The 23863-nt window shown below is 40.1% G+C and overlaps 1 protein-coding gene across 6 annotated transcripts in view; it reads left to right on the top strand.

Moving 5' to 3' along the window:
* LOC139453284 (dematin-like) overlaps positions 1–23863 on the top strand; it is a 127135-nt gene that overhangs the window by 12696 nt on the left and 90576 nt on the right. Inside the window, exon 1 of one of the 6 annotated variants that reach the window (XM_071234922.1) lies at positions 20964–21058. The exons of the other annotated variants lie outside the window; for them this stretch is intronic. Coding sequence (XP_071091023.1) covers positions 21055–21058 — 4 coding nt within the window. The 5' untranslated portion in view covers positions 20964–21054. Of the gene's footprint in view, positions 1–20963; positions 21059–23863 lie in introns of those variants that run through there. 6 annotated transcript variants of the gene reach the window in all.

Here is a 23863-nt window from a genome sequence, read left to right on the forward strand (position 1 = left end):
TAATTAATTTTTTTCTGTAATATAAGGAGCCAAGGGTATACATTTTGAAAAATTAAGTGTTTAGAACGAAATAGCGCTGTATTCTGTGGTTATTATGTTATGTTTGTGGTGATGTGGATTTGATGAGGAATTAATGGCTAATTTATGGATTCGTTTTTGAATTATGGATACGAGTATGACTGATCCACAAACAGCTTGTGACTGTTCCCTGACAACTACTCCAAAAGGAAAAAAATAATGACAAGAATGCCTTTGTTATTTAAAAATGTGTGAAGTGGTATCCAGGGTTAAAGATTGAAATATGCGTAACACTGACTGAATATTGTGATATTTTCAGTTTGGGAATATTTTGAAAGTCCTTAAGTTTGTTGCCATGTGAGTTGTTTGGACAACGGCATGTAAAATATGCTACATAACCATCCGACAGACGAAAACTATATTTTTTGTGGGTTGGTAAAACATTGGGAAAGAGACTCTCCTCACACCTTGGCTCAAAGTTCAGGGACGAAAAAATAGACTAAAACACACCAGAGTCCCATGTCAACATTGCTGGTCTTTGGGGCAGACATATTTGCCAAGATGACATTGTTGAATGGGGCGAAGCCACAGATGAATGGACATAGAACGAAGACATTTCTACTAGGGTGTCTGTGGAGGGGGTTTGGTGTTACGCTGTGGGTATTATTCCTGACATATGACAGCTGTGGACATTCAGAATGGTTTGTTTGTTTTTTTGTTTGTTAAATGCTGCACTCAGTTTTCCAGCTATAGACGGCCTGTATATAATCGAGTCTGGACCAGACAGTTCAGTGATTGATATTATGAGCATCAACCAAAGTTGTTGGGGTACGATGACATGCAGTCAACCATGTCATTGAGTCTGACCACCTTATTCATTTGGCCGTGAAGATTGCCGGGTAGAATAGATCTTCAGCAACCCATACTTGCTGTAAAAGGCGACTATGCTTGTCGTAAAGGGGGACTAACTGGATAGGGTGGTCAGGCCCACTGACTTGGTTGATTCATGTCATCGTATCCCAATTGCGTGGATCGATGCTCATGATATTAATCACTGGATTGTCTGGTCCAGACTCGATTATTTACAGACCGTCGTCATATAGCTGGAATATTGCCTAGTGCGGCGTTAAACAGCCATCCAACCAATTATTCATTTGGACGCCTCTTTAATATGACAAGCATTTTTAATGACTGACTTGTGTATATATCAACTTGTTCTCATCAGTATATGGCTGAAATAATGCCGATGTGACGTTAAATGTTTACTCGCTCACTCTCGATCAGCATATGCTGCATAGGGTACCAATGTTGGAGATTGAACCTGGGTGGTGTGGTGAGCCAGCATGTTATCCACTTGTCTACCCAACAACCCCACTTTGTAGAGATGCTGGGGATATATACTACTCAAATGATGTAAAGGACACCCATTTGTTTCTTATGACTATAGTTAACTTGTCATGGCTGATGGATGCAACACACAGCCATCCAATTGTGGGTGTTCTGTAACTAGTTTTGAGTAGTATATATTGCCATGTCTGAAATGGTGATTGGATGGCCATTTGTCAGTGTAATAAGACCCAGTGCACATGTACTAGAAACATCTATTCTCAGCTGGGAACTTAAGTAGTAGTTAATGTCATTGTACTCTGAGAACTTGGATTGGTGTTCATTCTATCAACCACTGGTTTTTCTGCTACACAGGCTGGCATTATGTTATGAATGGGCATAATAAAACATTCAACCAATTCAATCCCACCTCCAATATAACTGTTGCTGACGGTCAAGCTTGACCCGAACCTGGGTATGCTGAGGCTGATGTAAACACACAGTGTCAGATTCGCCTGGTAAAGAAAAGCCATCATACAGAGCACATTCCACACCAGGCCACCAGTTGGTACATTAGTCGATGAAAGCTGTTACACTTTCCAGTCAGTTAATATACGCGGTGGCATGTTACAATAGTATGGGAAGATGTTTGAAAAGGAAATAGGATATATGTTTATTCCTGGTCAGGGCGTCATCAGTGCTTTGTGGTATGCTTCATCTGACTAGACATTATTAACATACTTGACCTATTAATGGTTGTGGGCCTTTCATCCTGATTTGTAACATATATATATTGTGACTATATACTAAGTGTATATATGGCAGACTGGCGGTATAATTTCCATATTTATTGTATTCGAAAATGAACAAAATAGCTGCTTGTTGAATCATTGACATCAGGTATGAAGTTTGTCAGATCAAGCAGAAGAGAATGAACTTTGTTCAAATGTCGATGAAAGTAATTTTTTATGTGACATTTGGTTTCCTTTATTAAAATGTGGGCTGTAACCAGTCAGTGGAACGCTTATTTATGCAGCTTTTCAAAGGGTTGATTTCCATTACGCTGTGTTTGAATTCAATTCAAGCCTTTCAGACATGTTCTAAACATTTTATACAGTTTTTGTTATCAGATTAGTACAAACTGACCTTATGTAAGACACAGATAGTTATGTATATTCATGGTGATTATATTTACCATATTCGACATATTAAGCGCCCAGGGCACTCTTAAAATTAGGATTAGGGGGCTCTTACTAGAATGTAATTTTGGTGAAAAAAACGTTGAAAGGTCGTAAATTTCAATGTTTATGCTGACAGCCTGAATAATATAAAAGAAAAGTCTATTCGTTTTATACGCCACAAACATATTTTTCCAGAATTTAATTGCTCGTAGTTAAGGATGCATATAACACACGAGTGTGTATTATGCACGAATAAATAAGTCTTGTGCACATTTCAAAGCCCCCCACCCATCCCCCCGAACTCACCCCAATCCCTGATGAAAACTGGTTTTGAATGATTTTAAGACTATTTTAATGGGCTGAGAGAGCATTTTGAAAAATTATATTTTCATCTACATTTTATATGAATGTGTGAGTATTTCCCAACCTTGCGTGTGAGTGTGACATAGGTGATATATGCGTGAGACTCACGTGAGATGCGTGAGAGTTGACAGGTATGTGCTTTTACCATAGATGTCTTATGAATATGGAAAGGGTTATATTGCTTTTATCCACAAGATTATATATGTGTTGAGGTCTGGATATCTGATCGTATGACAAGGTGTATCACAACAGCCCTATTGCCACAAGTGACATTATCCATGAGTTTATCAAAGTAATGTGGTACATTTTGACCAGATAAGTTTTTCAGTGTACATGATACTGCTTGCTGACAACTGATCTCTGTGAGATTAATGTTAATCTTGATGTCCCTTGAGTCCCCAAGCCACAATTCAGACAAGGACAAGTATACAGGACTAATGTAATGTCACACTCTCAATTCAGGCTGTCCCAGAGATCTCTTATCAACGCTTCATACTAAATGCTCCAGTGTTCTACCTAGACAGGTGTCATTGTTACTGGCCCGATATCTAGGACCAACTCCACGATGCTGACACTCTATTCTTGACACTAGAGCTGTCCAAAGTTTGTTAGCATATAGAAGGTTGAAGGATAGCTTTCAAGTTAGGATGCTAGTCTTAAACTTAATAAATAAAATCAAGAGACCAGTTACCTTTTTCGACCAGTTCTTTTATCACAAATCTTGTGGCAACCCAAGACAGAAATTTGTTTTACCTCAGTACATAGGCAGTTTGTCTGATGCTAAAGGTATCCTGAAGGCTAGTAGAACTTCATGCTTGTTTAAGGCTGTCCTTGTGTGTTATCGTTTGGCCTTGCATATATTTCAGGTTAATTTCTATTGAGTAAAACCCCTTTGAGTAGACGTGGTAATAATAAGATCTATTTGCTTGACTTGAATTGAGTTAGATATCTATACTGGATTCCTATGTGTTTGCAGTGGTCCAGATATATTTTCTACATCATGTCATTGTTTACAGATTATGTTTTTAAATCCTGGTTGGTAGGTGATATCGAAAAAATATATGTTTGTTTCATCCCCTTAACCTATTGAAACCTTTCTTCTTGCAAAAATCCTTAAACCAATTTAAAAATCTATCTTGTGTTGTAGGCTTATTATGCTCTGGAATGAGGTGGTTTTCGTTTATGATTCCCAAATCTCCAGCCTTAGTACATGTAGTATAGGTGGTTTGTTGTTTTACGCCACACTCAGCAATATTCAAGCTATATGACGGCGGTCTGCAAATAATGGAGTCAATACCAGACAATCCAGTGATTGATATGAGCATCGATCCACGCAATTGGGATATGATGACATGCATCAACCAAGTCAGCGAGTCTGACCACCCGATCCTGTTAGTTGCCTTTTGCGACAAGCATAGTCGCCTTTTACGACAAGCATGGGTTGCTGAAGACCTATTCTATCCCGGTTCTTCCCGGGGCACATGTAGTATAGACTTAGTCTATGGTAATATGGAAATGATCCTGTTCCAGGGGCCATTATTTCGTGCTTCAGTAAGCTTATGATATAATTCTTTGATCATCTAAGTAGTTTGTTGTGTGTTCATAGATCCATGTATGTGTTCAAGTGCTGGGGAGCAAGACCACAACAATGTCCTCAGGGTGGGATTAGGTCAGCCGTAGACTTATCTCGCTCCAGTTACCTCCAACTTCACTTGCCGCTGTCTCAGTAAACTGCAACTGTTATTGCTTCATAATGCCGAGATGAAAGGCGTATTTACGGTGTTACAGCATGGAGGACTGGTTGTGTTTGTTTGAGTTCATCAGGCAGCTGTACCGTGAACCAGGCGGTTGTGAGGCTTTGAGGTTACAGTGTTGACTATTGACGTGTTAGAGGGACACAATACCAGTGTGAGTGTGTGTGAGCAGTGTGGTCATAGACATGTTATAGACGCTGTGAGTCATCAGCTCTGTAGGAGATACTCAGGTAATTCACTGGTTCAGGAATGCATAACTATTAAATTTTGTTGAAAGAGTTTGCTGAAGCATGTCTTTTCCTGTTAAAGTGTTAAGCAAAGTCCCTGCAAAATGGGTTTCAAATATTGCATAAAAATCTTAACGACATTCAAAAGTAGAACAGTTTATGTCATAAAATCCCTAATTCAGCATATTGAATGTATTTGTTATTGTTATAATTCATCACACCGTCATTTTGAAAGTGCTGAAATGAGGTTTTTTGTCTTGGTCCTTTTGGAATATTTGTCTGACATAGTCTGTTTTACAGATCATGATACAAATATATCAAATACAGCCCATGCAAGTATATAATGTTTGGCAAGTCTAGATTACTGCAGAAAATGAAGAGTCCCTGGGCTCCTTTTTATCATACCTATTATTTAGAAAATTTAACAGCTGTTTTTTTTCTGTACGACATGTTCATTTCAGAGTCTAGATGTTAGTCTAGGGAAGACATAAAGTCTTCTAACCTATAAATCATTAATTGTTGATAATGTTTGCAAATCTGCCAGTGTACACAATAGTGACAACAAAACTCCTTGCGAGTCAATATGTACTTACTATAATGGGGCACCATAAACCTATAAAAACATGAATCATTAACAGCGTAGCTCACCTACCACTTTGTTGCGAATTAATAACAATAGTCTAGTAGGTTTATCTCGGAGGCTATCAAGTTCAATGCATGAGATCCCGAATTGTGGCCCCTTTGTGGGAGTTGACAGGGTGGTGTATTATGTCCATGTCTTTTCTATTGGAGTGTGAATAAACTTGCCAGGACCTTAAAGCAACATGAAAAGTTGTTGTGTGATACCCACCAGGTAAAAGTAATATGAGAAGTGGACAGGAAATACAGCATCTTGTTTGTACATAACTTTGTATTGGGTTTTCAGGAGTTCATGATAGCAACAATAGTTTTTGTTGCTTCGGGGAGAATATTTAGAGAATCTTTTAAACCGGTGGTCAAGGTTGATTTGGCTCTTCGGTGTTGAAAATGTTGACTTAAGCTATCAAGCATGTTAAGATTTCATGTTTGTAATGATGTGTTAAGTCACAAGAGTTTATCTTTATCAGTTTGTTTGTTTGTTTGTTTGTTTGTTTGTTTAAGCCATGTTGATTCTTCCAGGGTGTAGATGAAACATTTGAATTTGGTTGAACAATACAATGAACTAGAGATGAGTGAGTGAGTATGGTTTTACGCCGCTTTTAGCAATATTCCAGCAATATCACGGCGGGGGGCACCAGAAATGGGAACTAGAGATGAGCATTTTATCTATTGGGTGTGCAGATTGCATGCTTTACCTGTATATGTTCATATCATCAATGGATCCAGTGAATATTAAGTCATTTTTTGTCCTGAACTTAAACTTTCATTTTTTCAAGTCTTTGTTAACACCTTCATTTGACTGTTTTGATAGTCATTATTGTAAACCTTCAGTTGCAAAAGAAACTCTTCATTTTTGATATAGTAAAAAAAAATTAGGTTTCATCATATTTCAGATAGGAAATATAATTATGTTTAGTTATTTTGTAAGGTTATGTTGTCATAGTTCGAGCACATGCACTGACCAAATTATCTTTAAATATAGTGGACCTTTGCCTTTTTAGGTCTGATAACTGTTATATCTCACATGTGTTTATCATGTGTTTATAATGTGTTTTGACCAGTGGAAGCAGAGCGACATCTACATGCATTTTTGAGGCAGCCGAAAGGCATGCTCTGTTACAGCGGAACATGTGTATGTGGACACCCTGCTGCTTGATGACCATTGCTTCCTACAGGGCGGAACATCAGCCCTGTGATGCCATGAAGCCAGCATCCATTTCATGCCTTGTTTTCCTTAATTGTGAAAGCATTTGGGCGGAGATGGCGCCATTTTATGGTGATTTAGAAAGAGAGTTTGGGCAGTTTAATGTGTTTGTTGCCCATAGTAATTTGGAGTTGCTTAAGCAGAAAGAATTTATTTTCTTGTATCTGTACATTTTGTCACCATGTCGGATTTCAGATCTCTGTTGCGGTAACCTTTGGATCTTTAAAAAAAATAAAAAAGACATGAACTGAAATGTGTTTTGTTATCGAGACATTCTTTTTCAAAGTTCCCTTGGAATGTTAATTATGGGTTGTAGCCTAAATTTGTTCCAAGAATGTGGAGATAATGCAACCGGTAGTTATAGGAAGAAATCTAACAATACTATTCCAGATGCACATGTATATCTCTCAGGTAACACCTTGTGAGATAACTTTTTCAGATAAACCAAAAACCAAAATAGTGAACAGGTGCATGGAGTTTGCTTGACATGATTTTGCAAATCTTTGCATGACATTTTATGATTCTTCTGCTGACAATATGGTACCAGTTTCATGGTACACATGTGATACTGGTGTTATGGTACACATGTGATACTGGTGTGATGGTACACATGTGATACTGGTGTGATGGTACACATGTGGTACTGATGTTATGGTACACATGTGATACTGATGTTATGGTATACAGGTGATACTGGTGTGATGGTACGCATGTGATACTGGTGTGATGGTACACATGTGGTACTGATGTTATGGTGCACATGTGATACTGGTGTGATGGTACACATGTGGTACTGATGTTATGGTGCACATGTGATACTGGTGTGAATGGTACACATGTGGTACTGATGTTATGGTACACATGTGTTACTGGTGTGATGGTACACATGTGATACTGGTGTGATGGTACACATGTGGTACTGGTGTTATGGTACACATGTGGTACTGATGTTATGGTTATCTAGCACCAATCTGACGGTGTGGGTCTGGTACTGACATGATGGTACCTATCTGCAATGAGATTTGCCTCTGTGGAGTACATACCACGACTCCTGCCTGATATAAAGCTGTGATCCAGGGCTGATGTGGCATCCTCATCCCTGACCCTGCTCCACCCAGCTGTAGCTCCCCTATCTGAGCGTTATCAGCTCACCTGATCCTCTGCCTGGCTGGCATTCTCAGCTGGGTCTGGAATGTGGGTGTGTTTGGGTATGTGCTAGAGGTCCAGGAACACAGGAAAAACATGAAGCGTGCTGAACACTTCCTGGTGTGTGCCAGTGCTGTTTTTTTTTTTCTGTCTGGAAGTTTGATAATTCTAGAGATGTGATGTGTATTTACATTGGCTCCCATGTGTTTAGATTAGATTTTGGTATTTTGAAAAGTGTGAAATAGAAGATTGCGGAGTTGTTAGTGTCAAACCAATCTCTGCTAAAGGGCTCTTTAGAATGCTACATGTAGTTGTATCAGGAATGGGTCTCTGGTTATCGTAAGAACAGCATGTTTTTGAAACATGGTGGGAATATGACCACTGAAACACTTTTTGTTGTATGCCAGGAAATGATAATTGTGAAAGACAAGGTGTTATATACTTAAACATGTCAGAGGGGAGAGACAGTGATGTGCAATACATTTAGTATCAAATTATCTATGTTAAAAGGGGTTGTCAAGAAGTAGCATTTTTTTTTGATCTGTTCAAATATGATAATAGAAACATTATCATGATTATAGTTCAATATCTAATCTAATATTTTTCAGAATTTTAGAATAATTACTTATTCCCAACATACTCAAATTGTGAAAAGTAGGTTCTATGTATAATTCTCATTTCCCATGTTATCATCATTGTGCCTTATAAATATCCTATTTTTGTCCTTATTGGAATATTTTTACATAAACGTTCATGATTCATATAGTGGTTTAAGTTTGTTGTGGAATCAAACCTATTGATTGTGATATAATTAATTGTTTTTTCAAATCTTGACCCATTCGACCTTTTGAATTTACCTTATGATTATGATTAGAGCATGGTAATCTGAAAATGCGAAGCAGAACAAGTCTCTCAAACACAGCATGGGTCCCCCCACACATGTGGAACCACCCTACACCTCACTTCACGCCCCAGGCTAGGGTCAGGTGCTCTTTCCACCACTGCAGCTGAAGGGAAACAAGGCAGGGTTCTGTTTTTCGTCACTTGACAGTTTCTGATGCCACAATGACGGCCAGCAGGAGAACCCAAGGGAACAATGCTTGGGAAGAAAACAAGATTGTTGTGAAGTTGATTTATCAATGTTTATTACCCAACGGAGATATTAATGCCAAGGCCATGTTGTGTTAATTACTAGGGGAGGTTTTGTTGGGGGGGATGATGGGGTTTTGGGGCACTTGCTGTCAAGCTGTGGTGGGAATGGGGTTACAGCTAGGACTTGTTATAAGTGGAGCATACTTGAGAAGTGTTTTTTGTGGAATTTGTGGGAGAATTTTTTTAAACTTTGGTCAAGTTAATGTTAATGTGTTTCCTTTTGTTTTGAGGATTGAATATTCGGATATTGAGATGTTGGGATGGTGCATGGGGACTCTTGTGTCAGGTGAGCTTGTGTCTTGTGTCAGGTGAGCTTGTGTCTTGTGTCAGGTGAGCTTGTCTCTTGTGTCAGGTGAGCTTGTCTCTTGTGTCAGACGAGCAGATCTTGTGTCAGGTGAGCTTGTCTCTTTTGTCAGGTGACCTTGTGTCTTGTGTCAGGTGAGCTTGTCTCTGTGTCAGGTGAGCTTGTGTCTTGTGTCAGGTGAGCTTGTGTCTTGTGTCAGGTGAGCTTGTGTCTTGTGTCAGGTGAGCTTGTGTCAGGTGAGCTTGTGTCTTGTGTCAGGTGAGCTTGTGTCTTGTGTCAGGTGAGCTTGTTTCAGGTGAGCTTGTCTCTTGTGTCAGGTGAGCTTGTCTCTTGTGTCAGACGAGTAGATCTTGTGTCAGGTGAGCTTGTCTCTTGTGTCAGGTGAGCTTGTGTCTTGTGTCAGGTGAGCTTGTCTCTTTTGTCAGGTGAGCTTGTGTATTGTGTCAGGTGACCTTGTGTCTTGTGTCAGGTGAGCTTGTGTCTTGTGTCAGGTGACCTTGTCTCTTGTGTCAGGTGAGCTTGTGTCTTGTGTCAGGTGAGCTTGTGTCTTGTGTCAGGTGAGCTTGTCTCTTTTGTCAGATGACCTGATCTTTTATGTGATCCAGCTTTTTTAAAAGGGAGGGGTCCAAAAGCTCACAATCCTCCTTCAGACAATTTTACTGCCTACAACTTACTATATTTGGTTTTCCAAAGGGAGGGGGTTGGTGTATATAAAGCATACTTTTCACCAGGGAGGTATGGGACCAAGATGTCTGCCCCACATAGCAGACGTGTTGAATGAAGGAACCTGTACCTGCTGTCGAGATGAGACACAAGGAATGTTAAGCCTCCATAGTTACAAGACTGATTGTAGAGGATCTGACCAGAACAACCCGGCTCTGTAGGTTCATGGCGTTGATGTGTCTATGTAGGCAGTTGGAATGATACACACACTGATTGTTGTTGGCTCCTCTGGAAGATACAGTACCGTCACAGGAGCTGTAGTCATCTTCATGGCGCTGGTATGTCAGATAAATGCTCATTCAAATCAGATCTGTTATCCCGATTCAGTACCTCTCTCTGTGAAGATCTGACATGTCCTCCATGGGAGGTAACTTCAATGGAACGTTCTGATTACCCAATCACTGTGAAGCTCAGAAAGCTCTGAAGGAGACTGCCAACATTTGGAGCATCAAAACTGATTTCTGTATCTTGAAAACGAATGTATACAGGCAGCTCTAAATGGAGAATAATAAAGGCTGTGCCCTATATGATTTAGACAGTTTATGCACTCTGTCTTTCATGTCATACTTGATTATTGCATAACCACATATATATTACCTTTTTTACATTGGCCATGGTAGGAATTTTGCGAACACCAGCACATTGGTAAATTGGGCACCCCTATTATCCAATGTCCAAATAAGTGCCTACCCACCTGCCTGTGGCTTGTAACCTTTATGTCGGGCTGCATTAAATTTTCCTCAACCTGCCTGACTACCTGGCATATAATTTTAAGCCAACTTACATATTCAGTTTTATTATAACTCCTTGTAGATTCTCACGTAATTGTTAGCATTATTTCAACTGAAACAAGAGGCTCTTTGTGTCTTATTTTTCGCGTCTTTTCAATATTTATAATGTCTGAATGCGAGCAGGTAACTGTTATGGGTCACCTGCCTGACTGTCTTTTGGGATTTTAAAATTATTTCAGATACTGCTATTATTTCGAAGGATATGATAGATGAAGGTAAGATATATTATCCTGACATATAATTGGTTGAACGGACACTTTCAAATTATTGTCCAGACTAACCTGCAGAACATTGACCCCAAGTAAGCAGCACAGATGGGCAGTAAACATGAGATGCACTAGACCCAAGGTGAGATAGGAAGCATCAGTACAGATAGGTACCGTGGCTGCTGGGGGGAGCATCACCCCACACAACTAGCTGCCTGAGGGGGAGGAGAATGTGGGGAATCTGCTGCTCACCTTGGTGTAACGGGATAGAGTTGACCTACTCTGGCTGACTTCACCGACATATGTAGGTCTATAGGATCTCCCACTGTAGTATAGTTTTACTGTAGGTGTAGCCTCGCTGTAGTAGTCTCCTTGTAGTAGACTCACTGTAGTAGTTTCCTTGTAGTAGTCTCATTGTAGTAGTCTCCTTGTAGTAGTCTCCTTGTAGCGGCTGTGTTGGTACCAACATTGAGGTGTTCTTGTTGGGGTCTGTCTTATCTGCTCTGGGTAAATTGGTCTGTGAGATGCTGTGACAACGACTCACAGACACAGGTTTGGCACTGCATTGTCACTTGCACAGGGAGATGCCTTAGTGTTTATTGGTCCTGGAGACTCCTTGATACTATATTTTATAGGGCCAGACACAGGGTGTCCTCACTATTGACAACAAATAAGTGTCATATCTTATGCTTATTATGAAAGGGGGTTTCCTTGTTTGTATTGAACCTTGTGACTGGGTAAAGACGATCTGACATGGACTGTCTGAACATTGATTGTATTTCTCATCAGAACAGAAATATGAAATGAATGTCGCGGCCATAAAATTTTCGAGTACCATGGTGGGATTCGAACCACAGACCTTCTGATCTGAGGTCGGACGCATTGTCCACATGACCAAAGAGGTTAACCCCGTATGCAAGCTGACAAGGTAAAGATGTCATCTGTGGGACGACTTCACGCCTGCTACATGAACACGAAATGAACATGAAATTATTTGTCAACAGAAATGGTCAGACATCGGTTTTGGTTTTGTACTACACAAGGAGGCTCATATCTTTGTTTGTTTGTTTGTTTGTTTGTTTAACACCACACTCCGCAATATTCCAGCGGATGACCAACTCAAGATCTTCACTGGTACCATGCGTTTCTCACAGGTCAGACAATGTTGGTTTATGTCCCTTTGGGGCATTTCTTGACTCATTTTAAAATTCCTGTCTTTCAGACTAATAAATACTTTCAACATGTCCAGCTAATAGAAGTTTAATCACTTTAGTAACCATGGGTTGTTGATTGAACCGAAGCTCATTATTAACGAGAAAGGTATCTAGCGTGATATGAAGGAAGAAAAAAGAAATATTAGGTCCAAACTCTCTCTTCCCTGATCATTAATCCAGCTTGCAGTAAACAATACAATCTGAATTCTTCAACCAAGTTTACGAAAACTAAAAAAATATATAACTTGTTTTTTTCCTTTCTACTTATTGGGTCAGTTAGAAGTCCTGTATGAAATTCATGTCCTGGTAAGAATTTGTTTGCTTGAGTGTGATGGTGAAAAGGAAAAGAAAAGATTTCTGCATGCATTATTCCAGATGTGATTGAATATGTTTCTGCCTGAATGTCCCCACACGGAGATAGAACAAGCCTTGTGGTATTAAAGTCTAGACAAGTTTCTATATTGCATAAATCGTGCCGACTTGATTGCACGATAAGCTAATATTGATATTATACATGCAGTGAATTTACGCAGCCATTGGAGCAAGGCAATAACCGGATCTACTTGTGCATGGTGATGACAGGTTTTGACGTAACGAGAGCCATGACGATATCTTGAACGGCGCCTCATCTGAACAAAGCTTGTGTTCCAATCAATAAGTAATGGCGTTCCGTGGAACGCAGGTGTCACTGAGTGCACCTGAGCAATTGAATGACAGCGTGCTCAATGGGATGTGAATAGCTAGCTGATGCACGTTCATGCATTGTATAATGTTTTCTACGATATTGATCGGTGTATAGATTTGTATGTGTTGGTGTCTCTTGCAGTATCTCATGGCAGCATGACCCAGTGTGTTCGCTTGTTTTTGATTTTCGTGAATGGCAGTAGGATGTGACTGAAAGGGAAATTGTGTTCTGTTTATCTAGTCTCTGGTTTCAAAGCTACTAGTACTCGGGCCCAAGAGACTGCCGCCGTGGTCCAGTGGTAGAGCGTCCGCCTCGGTAACAGAAGGTCAGGGGTTCGATCCCTGGCTGCATCATACCAAAAGATGTTAAAAGATGATAGTTGTTGTTACCCTGTCTGGCGCTCGGCATTAAGGGGCTAAAACAAGGACTGGTCGGCTTGGAGTCAGTATACTGTGTCTGAGAGGGGTATTCATGTTAAACTGCAGCATAGTGTGGCAGTTGGCTAGCCCTATGCAATCAGCAGTAGTCAGGACTAGTACAAACAGCCACACTAACACACTCACACACATGCTCACACGCTCGCTCGCTCACACACGCACACACGCACGCACGCACGCACGCACGCACGCACGCACGCACGCACCCACGCATGCACGCATGCATGCATGTGTAAGCAAGGATTATATCCTACCTAAATATTATCCCAGGGGAAGTTTTACCCTAGAGTATAGTATAGATAGGATTAAACTCACTGGTATGGGTTCAAATTTACTAGGGAGAATCATCCTGAAACTAGAGAATTTCATCCCCAGATAAAAAATAGGGTATAAATATTCACTCTTAAACATGCACGTCACTATTTAAGTGCAATAATCTTAAACGCAATGTTAAACTGCATTTCACATCTCCAGCCCAAGCCTCATGGACTTGAAGGACTAGTTGTGTTTCCTCATAACTAGTTATGTAACACAAGTCGCGATACGAGGCGTACTTTGATAACAATATGCAGAATTACTGTCATTGTTGCTTGCACGGTCTACTGCTGTTTTGCAAGTGTGTTCTGATTGGCTTGGCCTATGTGTTACCTGACCTACTGGTCCATATGATCCGGAGATCTGTAGCATCTACCCATGTCGGTAGGGGATGGGGTAAGCTAGTGGTTAATGCCATGGCTTGTCAGTTTGGGACAAGGGTTCGATTTCCAAATGGGTACGATATGGGAGCCCATCGTGAACCACACTCAGACACAGCATAGTTCAGTGCTTGTTTTGTCCCCTTAATGCTGAGCACCAGGCAGGGCAACAACAAGTACCATGTTTTCACGTCTTTTGAAATGATGCAACTCTTCACATACATAAGTTCTTTGCTGGAATAATGTTGAAAGTGGCGTAAAACCTCTCTCACAGATTGTATTTAAAAAACCTTCAATGTCACATTATCGGTTCATCTGTCAACTAGGAGAAACCTTGGTTCAAGGACTCCTTGTTTGGCAGAATATTTATTGCTGTTCCAGGAGAAACACAAGAGAAACTGATAACGATAATGATGATTATTGGTGAGTTCAGTTGATCAATAGTTGTTTGTCAGTATTGATCCTGAATCTGTAGTGAGTCCATGATGGCTAGGTAGGTCAGATGGTATTTGTGGCTGGATGAGTGGGCGGGTCTGTATGACGCTGTTGTCGCAGTAGTTCACTTAAATCCTGCTGCACCAGCTTATTGTGGGAGGAAAGTGATGCCGGCTATGGAGATTGCCTACAGTTGGTGGCACTGTGCACCATGGGGCCACCTGTGTCTCCATTCCTCATGGAGATACTGGGATCAAGAACAAGGTTTATCCAGATGCCAAATATAGCATCTTATTATTTTGCATCTTAAGGGCTTAATAAGTTGAGACTAGACGGAAATAATTTGCACTGCAAGTGTCATGGATTAATATCAATTCAATTAATCATTGGCTACAAACAATCATGTCGTGAGAGCTGACTAACGGGATCAGGTGCTTAGGTTCCCTAACTTGGTTGTACATGTCATTGTATCCCAACTGTGTGGAGTGATGCTCATGATGTCAATCACTGGATAGTCTGGTTCAGACTTGACCTTTTACATTGTTTTACAGACAACCATATAGCTGGAATATTGCTGAGTGGTGTTAAACAACAAACAAACATGATAACTTCACAAAATAAAAGTCATTAATCTGATCACCAATTTGTATATTGATAATGGGACGGGGCCATATATGTGATTTTGTGTATCTTTTATATGCCTTAATCAGTTTTAAAAATTTGAAAACCTTAAAGCATGTATTGACGTTGGAATATTATTGTGAAATGAGGCATTGAATACATTAGGTTGGTTGGTTTGTTGTTTTATGCCACACTCAGCAATATTCCAATATATGACGGCGGTCTGTAAATAATCGAGTCTGGACCAGATAATCCAGTTATTAATGTCATGAGCATCAATCCACGCAATTGGGATCGATGACATGCATGAACCAAGTCAGCGAGCCTGACCACCCAATCCTGTTAGTCGCCTTTTACGACAAGCATAGTCACCTTTAACGGCAAGTATGGGTTGCTGAAGACCTATTCTACCCCGGAATCTTCACGGGTCGAATACATTAGGATGCTGTGTGACTCCGAACAGTTCCCTCGAGGAGGTTGATATGCTAGCACTTGCTCAAGTGGTATGAGCAGGGAAAAAGTTGCCAACATTATATTGCCATGGCGAGAAAAAACAGATTCAATGAGAGGAGTACTTAAACTAATCATGGTCAGATGTTGTGGTAAATATAATGAAAAATACCATGTTTCATTTTATCTGAATGCAATCTTGAATGAAGTATTGATCCATGTCATTGTTGATGAGGGCAGTGGTGAGTTGGACTGTGTGTTTGCTGGAGAGAAGATCAAGGGAAAATGATACTGTAGGCCTGTGATTCAGTCGTCTGAATTGGCATGATTCAGAGCAGTGGACACTTCTTGCTGCCTTGATGGTGTGATTGAGTCATTGAAGGTTGGACTGAGTTGGTAATCTTTTTGATCTGTGATTTCCTCTGTAGCAGTGAAGACGTGGGGGGGTTGGGGGTGGGGGAGTTTGGGGTCGGGGGGAGGGGGGTGGGGAAGTGTTGGTAGGAGGGAGTGGGGATCTCAAGGGAGCTGACCAGTAGGGTGGTATTGAATCATTTAGTATTAGACCAAGATGAGGATATTCTTGATCTGGCGCTTTTCCTTTGGAGCTATGAAGCAACTATGGTTTAGTCTGTTCTGAGATAACAAAGATGCTACTTGGTACAAGGACCCATGGGAAGTGACCATGGGTCAAGTGTGGTTATTATGGGTCTGGGGAGGTACCGAGCAGGCTGCTAATGTGTGTATTTGGAATGGGAAAGATGAGAAGCAAGTGATGAGATGGTTGAGTTTTACACCACTTTTATCAATCTTCAATCAATATCATAGTCGTGGACACGGAAATATGCTTCACACTTTGTTCCCACATGGGGAATCAAACCCGGGTCTTCTATGTAATGAACGAACACTTTAACAACAAGGCTACTCCACTGCCCCAAGATGTGAAGGGTTTAATCCGTCACAAGATGCCACTGGTTCCACAGGGATCAAGGATTGTGTTGTTAATGTTACTGAAAGGAGTAGGAGATATTGTATGGCATGTAATGGTGATGTTCAACATGTTCAGTCAGCTCACAGGTTTTCAGCAACCCATGCTTGCCATAAATGGCGACTATGCTTGTCATAAGAGGTGACTAAGGGGATCAGGTGGTCAGGCTCGCTGACTTGGTTGATGCCTGTCATTGATCCCAATTGCATGGATCGATGATCATGCTGTCAATCACTGGATTGTCAGGTCCAGACTCGATTACTTGCACACCTCTTCATATAGTTTGAATTTTGCTAGTGGGGCGTTAAAAAAAAAAAAAAAAAAAAAAAAAAAAAATACAGTTCCTTAAATCAAAGTGGTGGTTGTGGTTTTGGTTGGAAAGAGTAATAATACAGCGATAGAAATTAACTGTTTTATCCCACTAGTCCTTATAATGATACATATAGCAACTTCTTTAATAATGGCAATTTTCTACTAGTCCTTTTGTCTGAACTATTGGGTAGTTTGAAGGACTATAGGACTAAGTGTCAATGTCTAATGCTGTAGTGTCAGTATTATTATGGAATGGGTGTAGTCTGGTCTATTGTTACACAGGGGGTGAACGGGTTCTTCAAATTACTCTCATAATGAACGACATAACAAGATGAGGACACCTCAGCCATTGAGCACATTGGTGACTCATGACTCGTGTTAACTTCTGTCATGTCTGATTTAGAACGAAACTGGTTAGATGTCCACACAAGTCATTTCAACTTAACGTTGATGTTGAATTGATGGGGATCTTACAGGATGTTGCTTCTGAGGCTGAATGAAGTGTAATGGTATCTTCTGAAAAAGTAGGTGGCCCAGTCACCTAATGCATCGTAATTTGCTATGCAGGGTTGCCTCCCTTTGGCGTGCAAGAAACCTATGGATGTGGTTTGAATCCACGATTTGCCCTGATAATGGTGCTCTTTTGTACGCCCATATCCATGCTCATGTGTTTCACAAAAATGGTAAACGTCGATCACCTGTGCAACTTTGGGTAGTCCTCCCACATCTATCTGACATGCTGTAATAAAACATAATACTGTTGAAATCAAACTCACTCCAAGTTTTTTAAATAGAGCTCAGTGATTTGGCTCTGTCCAGTCAATCTTCACACAAATCACACTCCAAGCTCATCGTTATTGGGAAGCCTGCTTCTGCTGAATATTGAACCAGGTCATCAGACCTAAGTATTTACCATGAGTTACGTCCCTCAAGCAGCCCTTTACTCCATGGTGATATGATAGTTTGATTTTATTCATTTCATCTTGACAAGCAATCTTACAAATATCTTGATAACACTGTGATCAAATATTACCAGTTTGATCCCGATAAGGCCAAGTTCATCAGTTCTGTTCATCGTCTAACTGTTCAGATATGATCGTGTGTGTGATCGACTTGACCAATGGAAGAAGTACTCCTCTGCTAGGAAATCAATCTGGTTGCCTGCGAGTGATATGAAATAAGGTATGGATTTCTTTGATGTGCATCATTGAGAAGACAGTAGCGTCCTTGTTATTCTATCAGCATTTGTTAGTTCAGGGCCAAAAGGAGACTAGACTATATATGATATAGAAATGAAGGAAGATGTATTTATGTTCTTGAATGTAGGAGTCTTCAGTGGATGTGACAATAACATTTTTATACAGAGATTGTGTCTGTATGAGTAGTACTTAACAGTAGCACATTACGAGAAAATGCATGTATTAAAAGTTTTTTTAATCATTTTTATTGATTTTTTTTAATACATTATCAGATAATGGCTTTCTGTAACAAAGTAACTGTGAAAGTGACAAGATGGATGGCACAAATTATTTGTTTTTTTACCTTGTTTAATCCATTTGTTCTGACAGTTTAACATTCATGGAAATTAACTTGCTCTGAAGGAGACGACAATGGCGTAATGTGACAATATTTGGCAAAAAATCTGGTTAGCTTGAGTCAATGAACCACAAATGGAATTTGATTGAGAGAAACTTGATGATTAGTTCGTCCTATTTGTCACCAGAACCCTGGGTCCCAGGGGAGATAACTCTAATTTGTCTCACTAGATGGCGTGCTACTCATACTCCTCTCCACACTGACTCAACCTGCGTCATAGTGTCCAAATAGATTAGGTAATCTGATTGTTGTAATGGTGTAAGCATGAAATGCTTGTATGTGAGGAAGGCCAAACACCTAAAATAATTGAATTTAAACAAAACAGTGTAGAAAAATAATTAGATGTTAGTTGAGAGTATTTGGACTTTGTTACGTAACAGTGCTTTTTTCGGGTTTGATATGCAAGTTATGTATGCAATTTGTAAGGAACTAATTTTTGTTTGTTTTTATTGATATACTTATACAGGTTTTGAAACTAAGCATGACGGTAAATGGGGCCTTGCCACCCAATTTTGAAAACTTAAGATTTCAGGGGTCAATATCTAAAGATGATCTGGTAGAAAAAGTCAAGATCCCTGAGAATTGTTTATTTATAACACTTATGATCCATGCTATAAGGCTCACCCCATAAAGATCCGTGTAAGAAATGTACCTCAGTCAACAATTGACTTGTCTTTGCATGTGTTTGTGATGGGTACCACTAGTGGGGCAGGATACACACACCTTTTTGGGAACACCTGGTGTCATCACTATTTGATAGAGATTCATAAACACATGCTCAGAATTTTGCAATAAACTCTGCATTTGGCCGAGATTTCTTATGAATATGGAAAGAGTTCATTGTAACAATTCACATTTGCATCACACACAGCATGAGTGAGTGAGAGAATGGGTTTATTGTGCTTTTAACAGTATTCCAGTTATATCGTGGCGTGTCAGCTTAATGTGGGAGGAAAGCTCGAAGTGATGCAGGTCTCAGGCGTTTACCACTTAGATGAAACCCACGAGGACGGGTTTGGTGCTGACAAACCTCGAAACATAATCGGGTCAAACCGGGATCCAAACCCACAATCATAGGTTTCTGGCGTGCCCATGGGATGCAACTCTGCCCCCCCCCACACAACGAATGTCTTACAGAATCCGACCCTGTTGATACAAAGTATTGAAAGATGTAGGCAAGACCCTAAGAGTAGAAATCTATAGTTGGCTGATCAGCTGGTGATATTGGCCACGTAAAGATGGATGGTATCGACGACCAGTTTGGCAGACACCAGATTATCAGTGTGAAGAGTCTGGTCAGCCAATATCAATAATTAACGAATTGTCTTGGTGGAAGGTTAACGAGTTCAGACTGTTACTTGTTATTACCAGGTGATCTGGAGCAGGTGTTCTTGATATTGAATTATATTTCATCACCGGTCTATGCAAAATGAGGGGCTCAGATTAAAGTATACATGTTTTAGAGCCATGTGACAGTGTATGCGGCCCTGATTGGGGATAAATCATGTAAGTTTATATTACTTTTAGGAAGTGAATCATGGTATAAGATCTGGATAGGAAGAGTTTTGATTTATGCATGACTTGGGGCAATGCACAATTGTATAATGCCCTGGTTAGGGACAGTTAATCATCTTTTATGTCATGGTTTTCATTCCTATCCAATAGGATGTTATTACAGGAGTAGTCAGAATGCAGGATTGGAAAGGGGTTGGTTATAAGGGAGATATATTCAATAGATCAATGAAAGAAATCATTCCATAACATCTACCTCAATAAAATCACATGTATGGAGGAATGGAGAATTTTGTATCACAAGTGTGTAGATTTGAATTATGTACTTAGCAAAAAAGGGTAGGCATCTAAAATTATTTTTCGATGTATTTTTTCTGTGAAGACCAAGCACACAATTTCTTAAAAATGTCCCCAAAAATATTTATGATCCCTTACTTTTTTGTTCAGTATATTTAGGAATAATTGCTTTAGATTTTTTAAGTTTGTTTGGTGTTTTTAAATTATAGTATCAGGTAATTCACTTCATTATTTAAGTTTGGTATGTTAATATCCTTCTAGTCGTTGCATTAATGGGCTTAGGCTCCGAGAGAAGCTATTAGCATGTATTATTCTTAGCATGGAATCAGGAACATTTGAAGAGAGAGAGAGCACTTGAGTGAACTTCTATCAATAACTGAAACAACAAGTGATGTTTCTCACGTATCATACCCACAAGACTTTGCTTCCTTAAAAAGAGAAGACCCTGTGATGTGGCTGCTTGAAAATGCAGAAACCCATTCTAACAGATACTAAAAATTCAATACACAGATTCCAGCCCTCCTGCCTTCAATGTGATAATATCTTTGTGAATGCACGATAATATGACAGACTTGGGCGGAACTTGTTAGAGGCTGACGAGGACGAGGCATTTGATATAGGTTGTCGTGGCTACCACATGCCCTAGTATTGGATTGTTTGCAAACACTACACTCACCACACCGGCTCGAGTTGGAGAATTCGGATACAGAACGTTCTGATCTGCGGTCTTCACTTTGGACAGACAGGTTCTTCTTGAGGAAGGTGAACTGTCAAGAATTTGATGGGTAAGCTTTAAGGGCCGAGTTTGCTTGTGCCTGGATTTGAGTCTCTGTTCAAACTCTGCTTCTATTTTGATGATGAGGACAAGGTTGTAGAGGGTTTGGATGGTGAAGAATTCATTGACATTTGCTTGAGTGATTTGGATGGTATGGTGCCAATTTATAGGGATGAGAGCTGCGTGGTTGAGATGACCATTTGGTGCAAGGTGGGGAGAGGGTGTTGGATGTTTTGGGATGACTGGGGGGTTCATGATGTGGGGGTGATGGATATTTTGCGATGACCATGGTGGTACTTTGTTACAGGGATGTGATGACTGAAGGTGTGTACTGGCGGTGTGGGGATGACTGTGAGGGTATTTGCTAGTGATGAGGGATTCTGCTTGTGATAACCGTTTAGTAGACATGCACAAGACTTAGTCTGTAAGGCAAAAAGGCAAATATCATTAGTTTAAGTCATAAGTTCTTGATTATGTAAATAATAAGAACAAGTTGTCCCTATAAGAGACTGTAGTCCACTTATTTAGACTTGCCTATTATGAGGATGGACTTATTACTCATCCATGGACTTTTCTTTCAGTACAGCCTTGGAGCAAGGCTAACTGTTTAGTTGAGTTTGGAGATTTTTTCTCTTGTCGACCTTTTTGGTAGGGGTCCTTGATTCCATTTTGTCAGGATTTGGTTGGCTTCAGTAATCTTGTGATGTCTGTTGTGTGGGGATTGGTTTGTATATAATGATGATTAGGAATGGAGTTGCAGTGAAATACCCGTGGAATAACTGCTGGAATACCCGCGGAATAACTGCTGGCAAACCCGCGGAATAACTGCTGGAATACCAGTGGAAAAATGCTGGAATACCCGCGGAATAACTGCTGGAATAAGCACTGGAATAACTGCTGGGATAAGCACTGGAATAACTGCTGGAATAAGCACTGGAATAATTGCTGGAATAACTGCTGGGATAAGCACTGGAATAATTGCTGGAATAACTGCTGGGATAAGCACTGGAATAACTGCTGGGATAAAGCACTGGAATAATTGCTAGAATAACTGCTGGGATAAGCACTGGAATAATTGCTGGAATAACTGCTGGGATAAGCACTGGAATAACTCCTGGGATAAGCACTGGAATAACTGCTGGGAAAAGCACTGGAATAACTGCTGGGACAAGCAGTGGAATAACGGCTGGAATAACTGCTGGGATAAGCACTGGAATAACTGCTGGGATAAGCACTGGAATAACTGCTGGGATAGGCACTGGAATAACTGCTGGGATAACAGCTGGAATAACCAATTGGTGTGGATGAGGTATTTTTTAGGTGACAAATTATTTATGGGTTGTACTTGAACAATCTGACTGCAGTTTAGTCACGGATCAGCTTTCAGTGGTCAGTGGGTTGGTCATTTGGTCAGTGAAGTGTGCAGACAAGTGTGCAGTGTTGAAGTGTGATGTTCTGCATCGCAGATTGCTTTATGGGAATTCTACTGTGACATTACCTTGTGGGCAATTCCCAACTATTGAGGCAGAAAGTCATTGGTGGAGGTGTTGGAAACTGTCATGAATCTTGTTGATGTGTATCTATAATTGATCCTGTAACCATTTAAAAGGGATGCAATAAAGCAAGAAGCAATTAATCCTTCCATATTTATCGGTCTCAAAGATGACTGTCACGCTTCATTTGATCATATCCTCCCCAAGACTTCTATGTTTCTATGGCTGAGTTTTATTGACCGTATTGATCGCTGGACTGTGTCTCATTGTGATGAGCATGAAGGAATGTACAAATGTTAATGGTGTGATTGATATTTGGTCAAAATTAATGTCAGTATGCTCCTATCAAATCTTGAAGCAGCATGGTCAGTGCGTGAATTATCTGCCTTTTCATTGGCCACCTTAACAGTGGTCATGTTTAGATGTTTCTGTAGCAGTGAATAATTAATTTGATATAGTTAACTATGGTTATAACAAACCCAAATGGACCACTAAATTTAGTTTGTTATAACCGTAGTTTGTTATAAGCATATATACAACATGTATACAGCAAATGTCCGGGACCAAACAAGTTTGTTATAGCCGTCAGTTCGTTATAAGCGTTTTCGTTGTTTACTGTATCAGTATTCCTGAATGTGTATCGATATGGTATTGACAAAAAAAATACTGATACATCGCGACTAACGGGATCAGGCTCAGTGACTTGGTTGTTGAATGTCATCATATCGCAGTTGTGTGGATCGATCCTCATGATGTCCATCACTGGATTGTCTGGTCCAGACTTGATTATTTACAGACCGTTGTCATGTAGCTGGAATATTGCTGAGTGCAGCGTTGGACAACAAACAAACAAACTGATACTTCGATAACGCGATATATGATGACATGTCCATTTTCATGGCAAATTAATACAATTATTTCTATGATCGTCGTGTTCATCACTCGCACATTCAAACATTTTGAACTCTCGGCTGTAGCCTGATTATGATAACTAGGTCTTTGTTTTGAAACAGCAGTGATAATCCATATATTTATTTCGAGGTTTATATGGCCATCATGTCTACTTATACGAGATGTGAGATTATGGGTGACCAGCCGAGGAGCTACAAATGTCTGGTGTTGATGGCGGCCATGATAAGATAGATGGCTGGAGGAGACTGCCTCCTTGTTCGTGATGATCATCTGGACCATCACTGCAGCAGTCGGACCAGCAAGTGTAGGTTTAGTTGGGCACTGCAAGGGATAGACTCATTAATACTTAGATAAAAATATCTAATTTTGATAGAAACAAACAACTACATTGAAATTGAAAAGGAACCCTA

Source organism: Haliotis cracherodii, unplaced genomic scaffold (genome assembly GCF_022045235.1).
Source record: "Haliotis cracherodii isolate W230 unplaced genomic scaffold, xgHalCrac1.p SCAF_9, whole genome shotgun sequence".
In the NCBI taxonomy this organism is placed as follows: Eukaryota; Metazoa; Mollusca; class Gastropoda; order Lepetellida; family Haliotidae; genus Haliotis; species Haliotis cracherodii.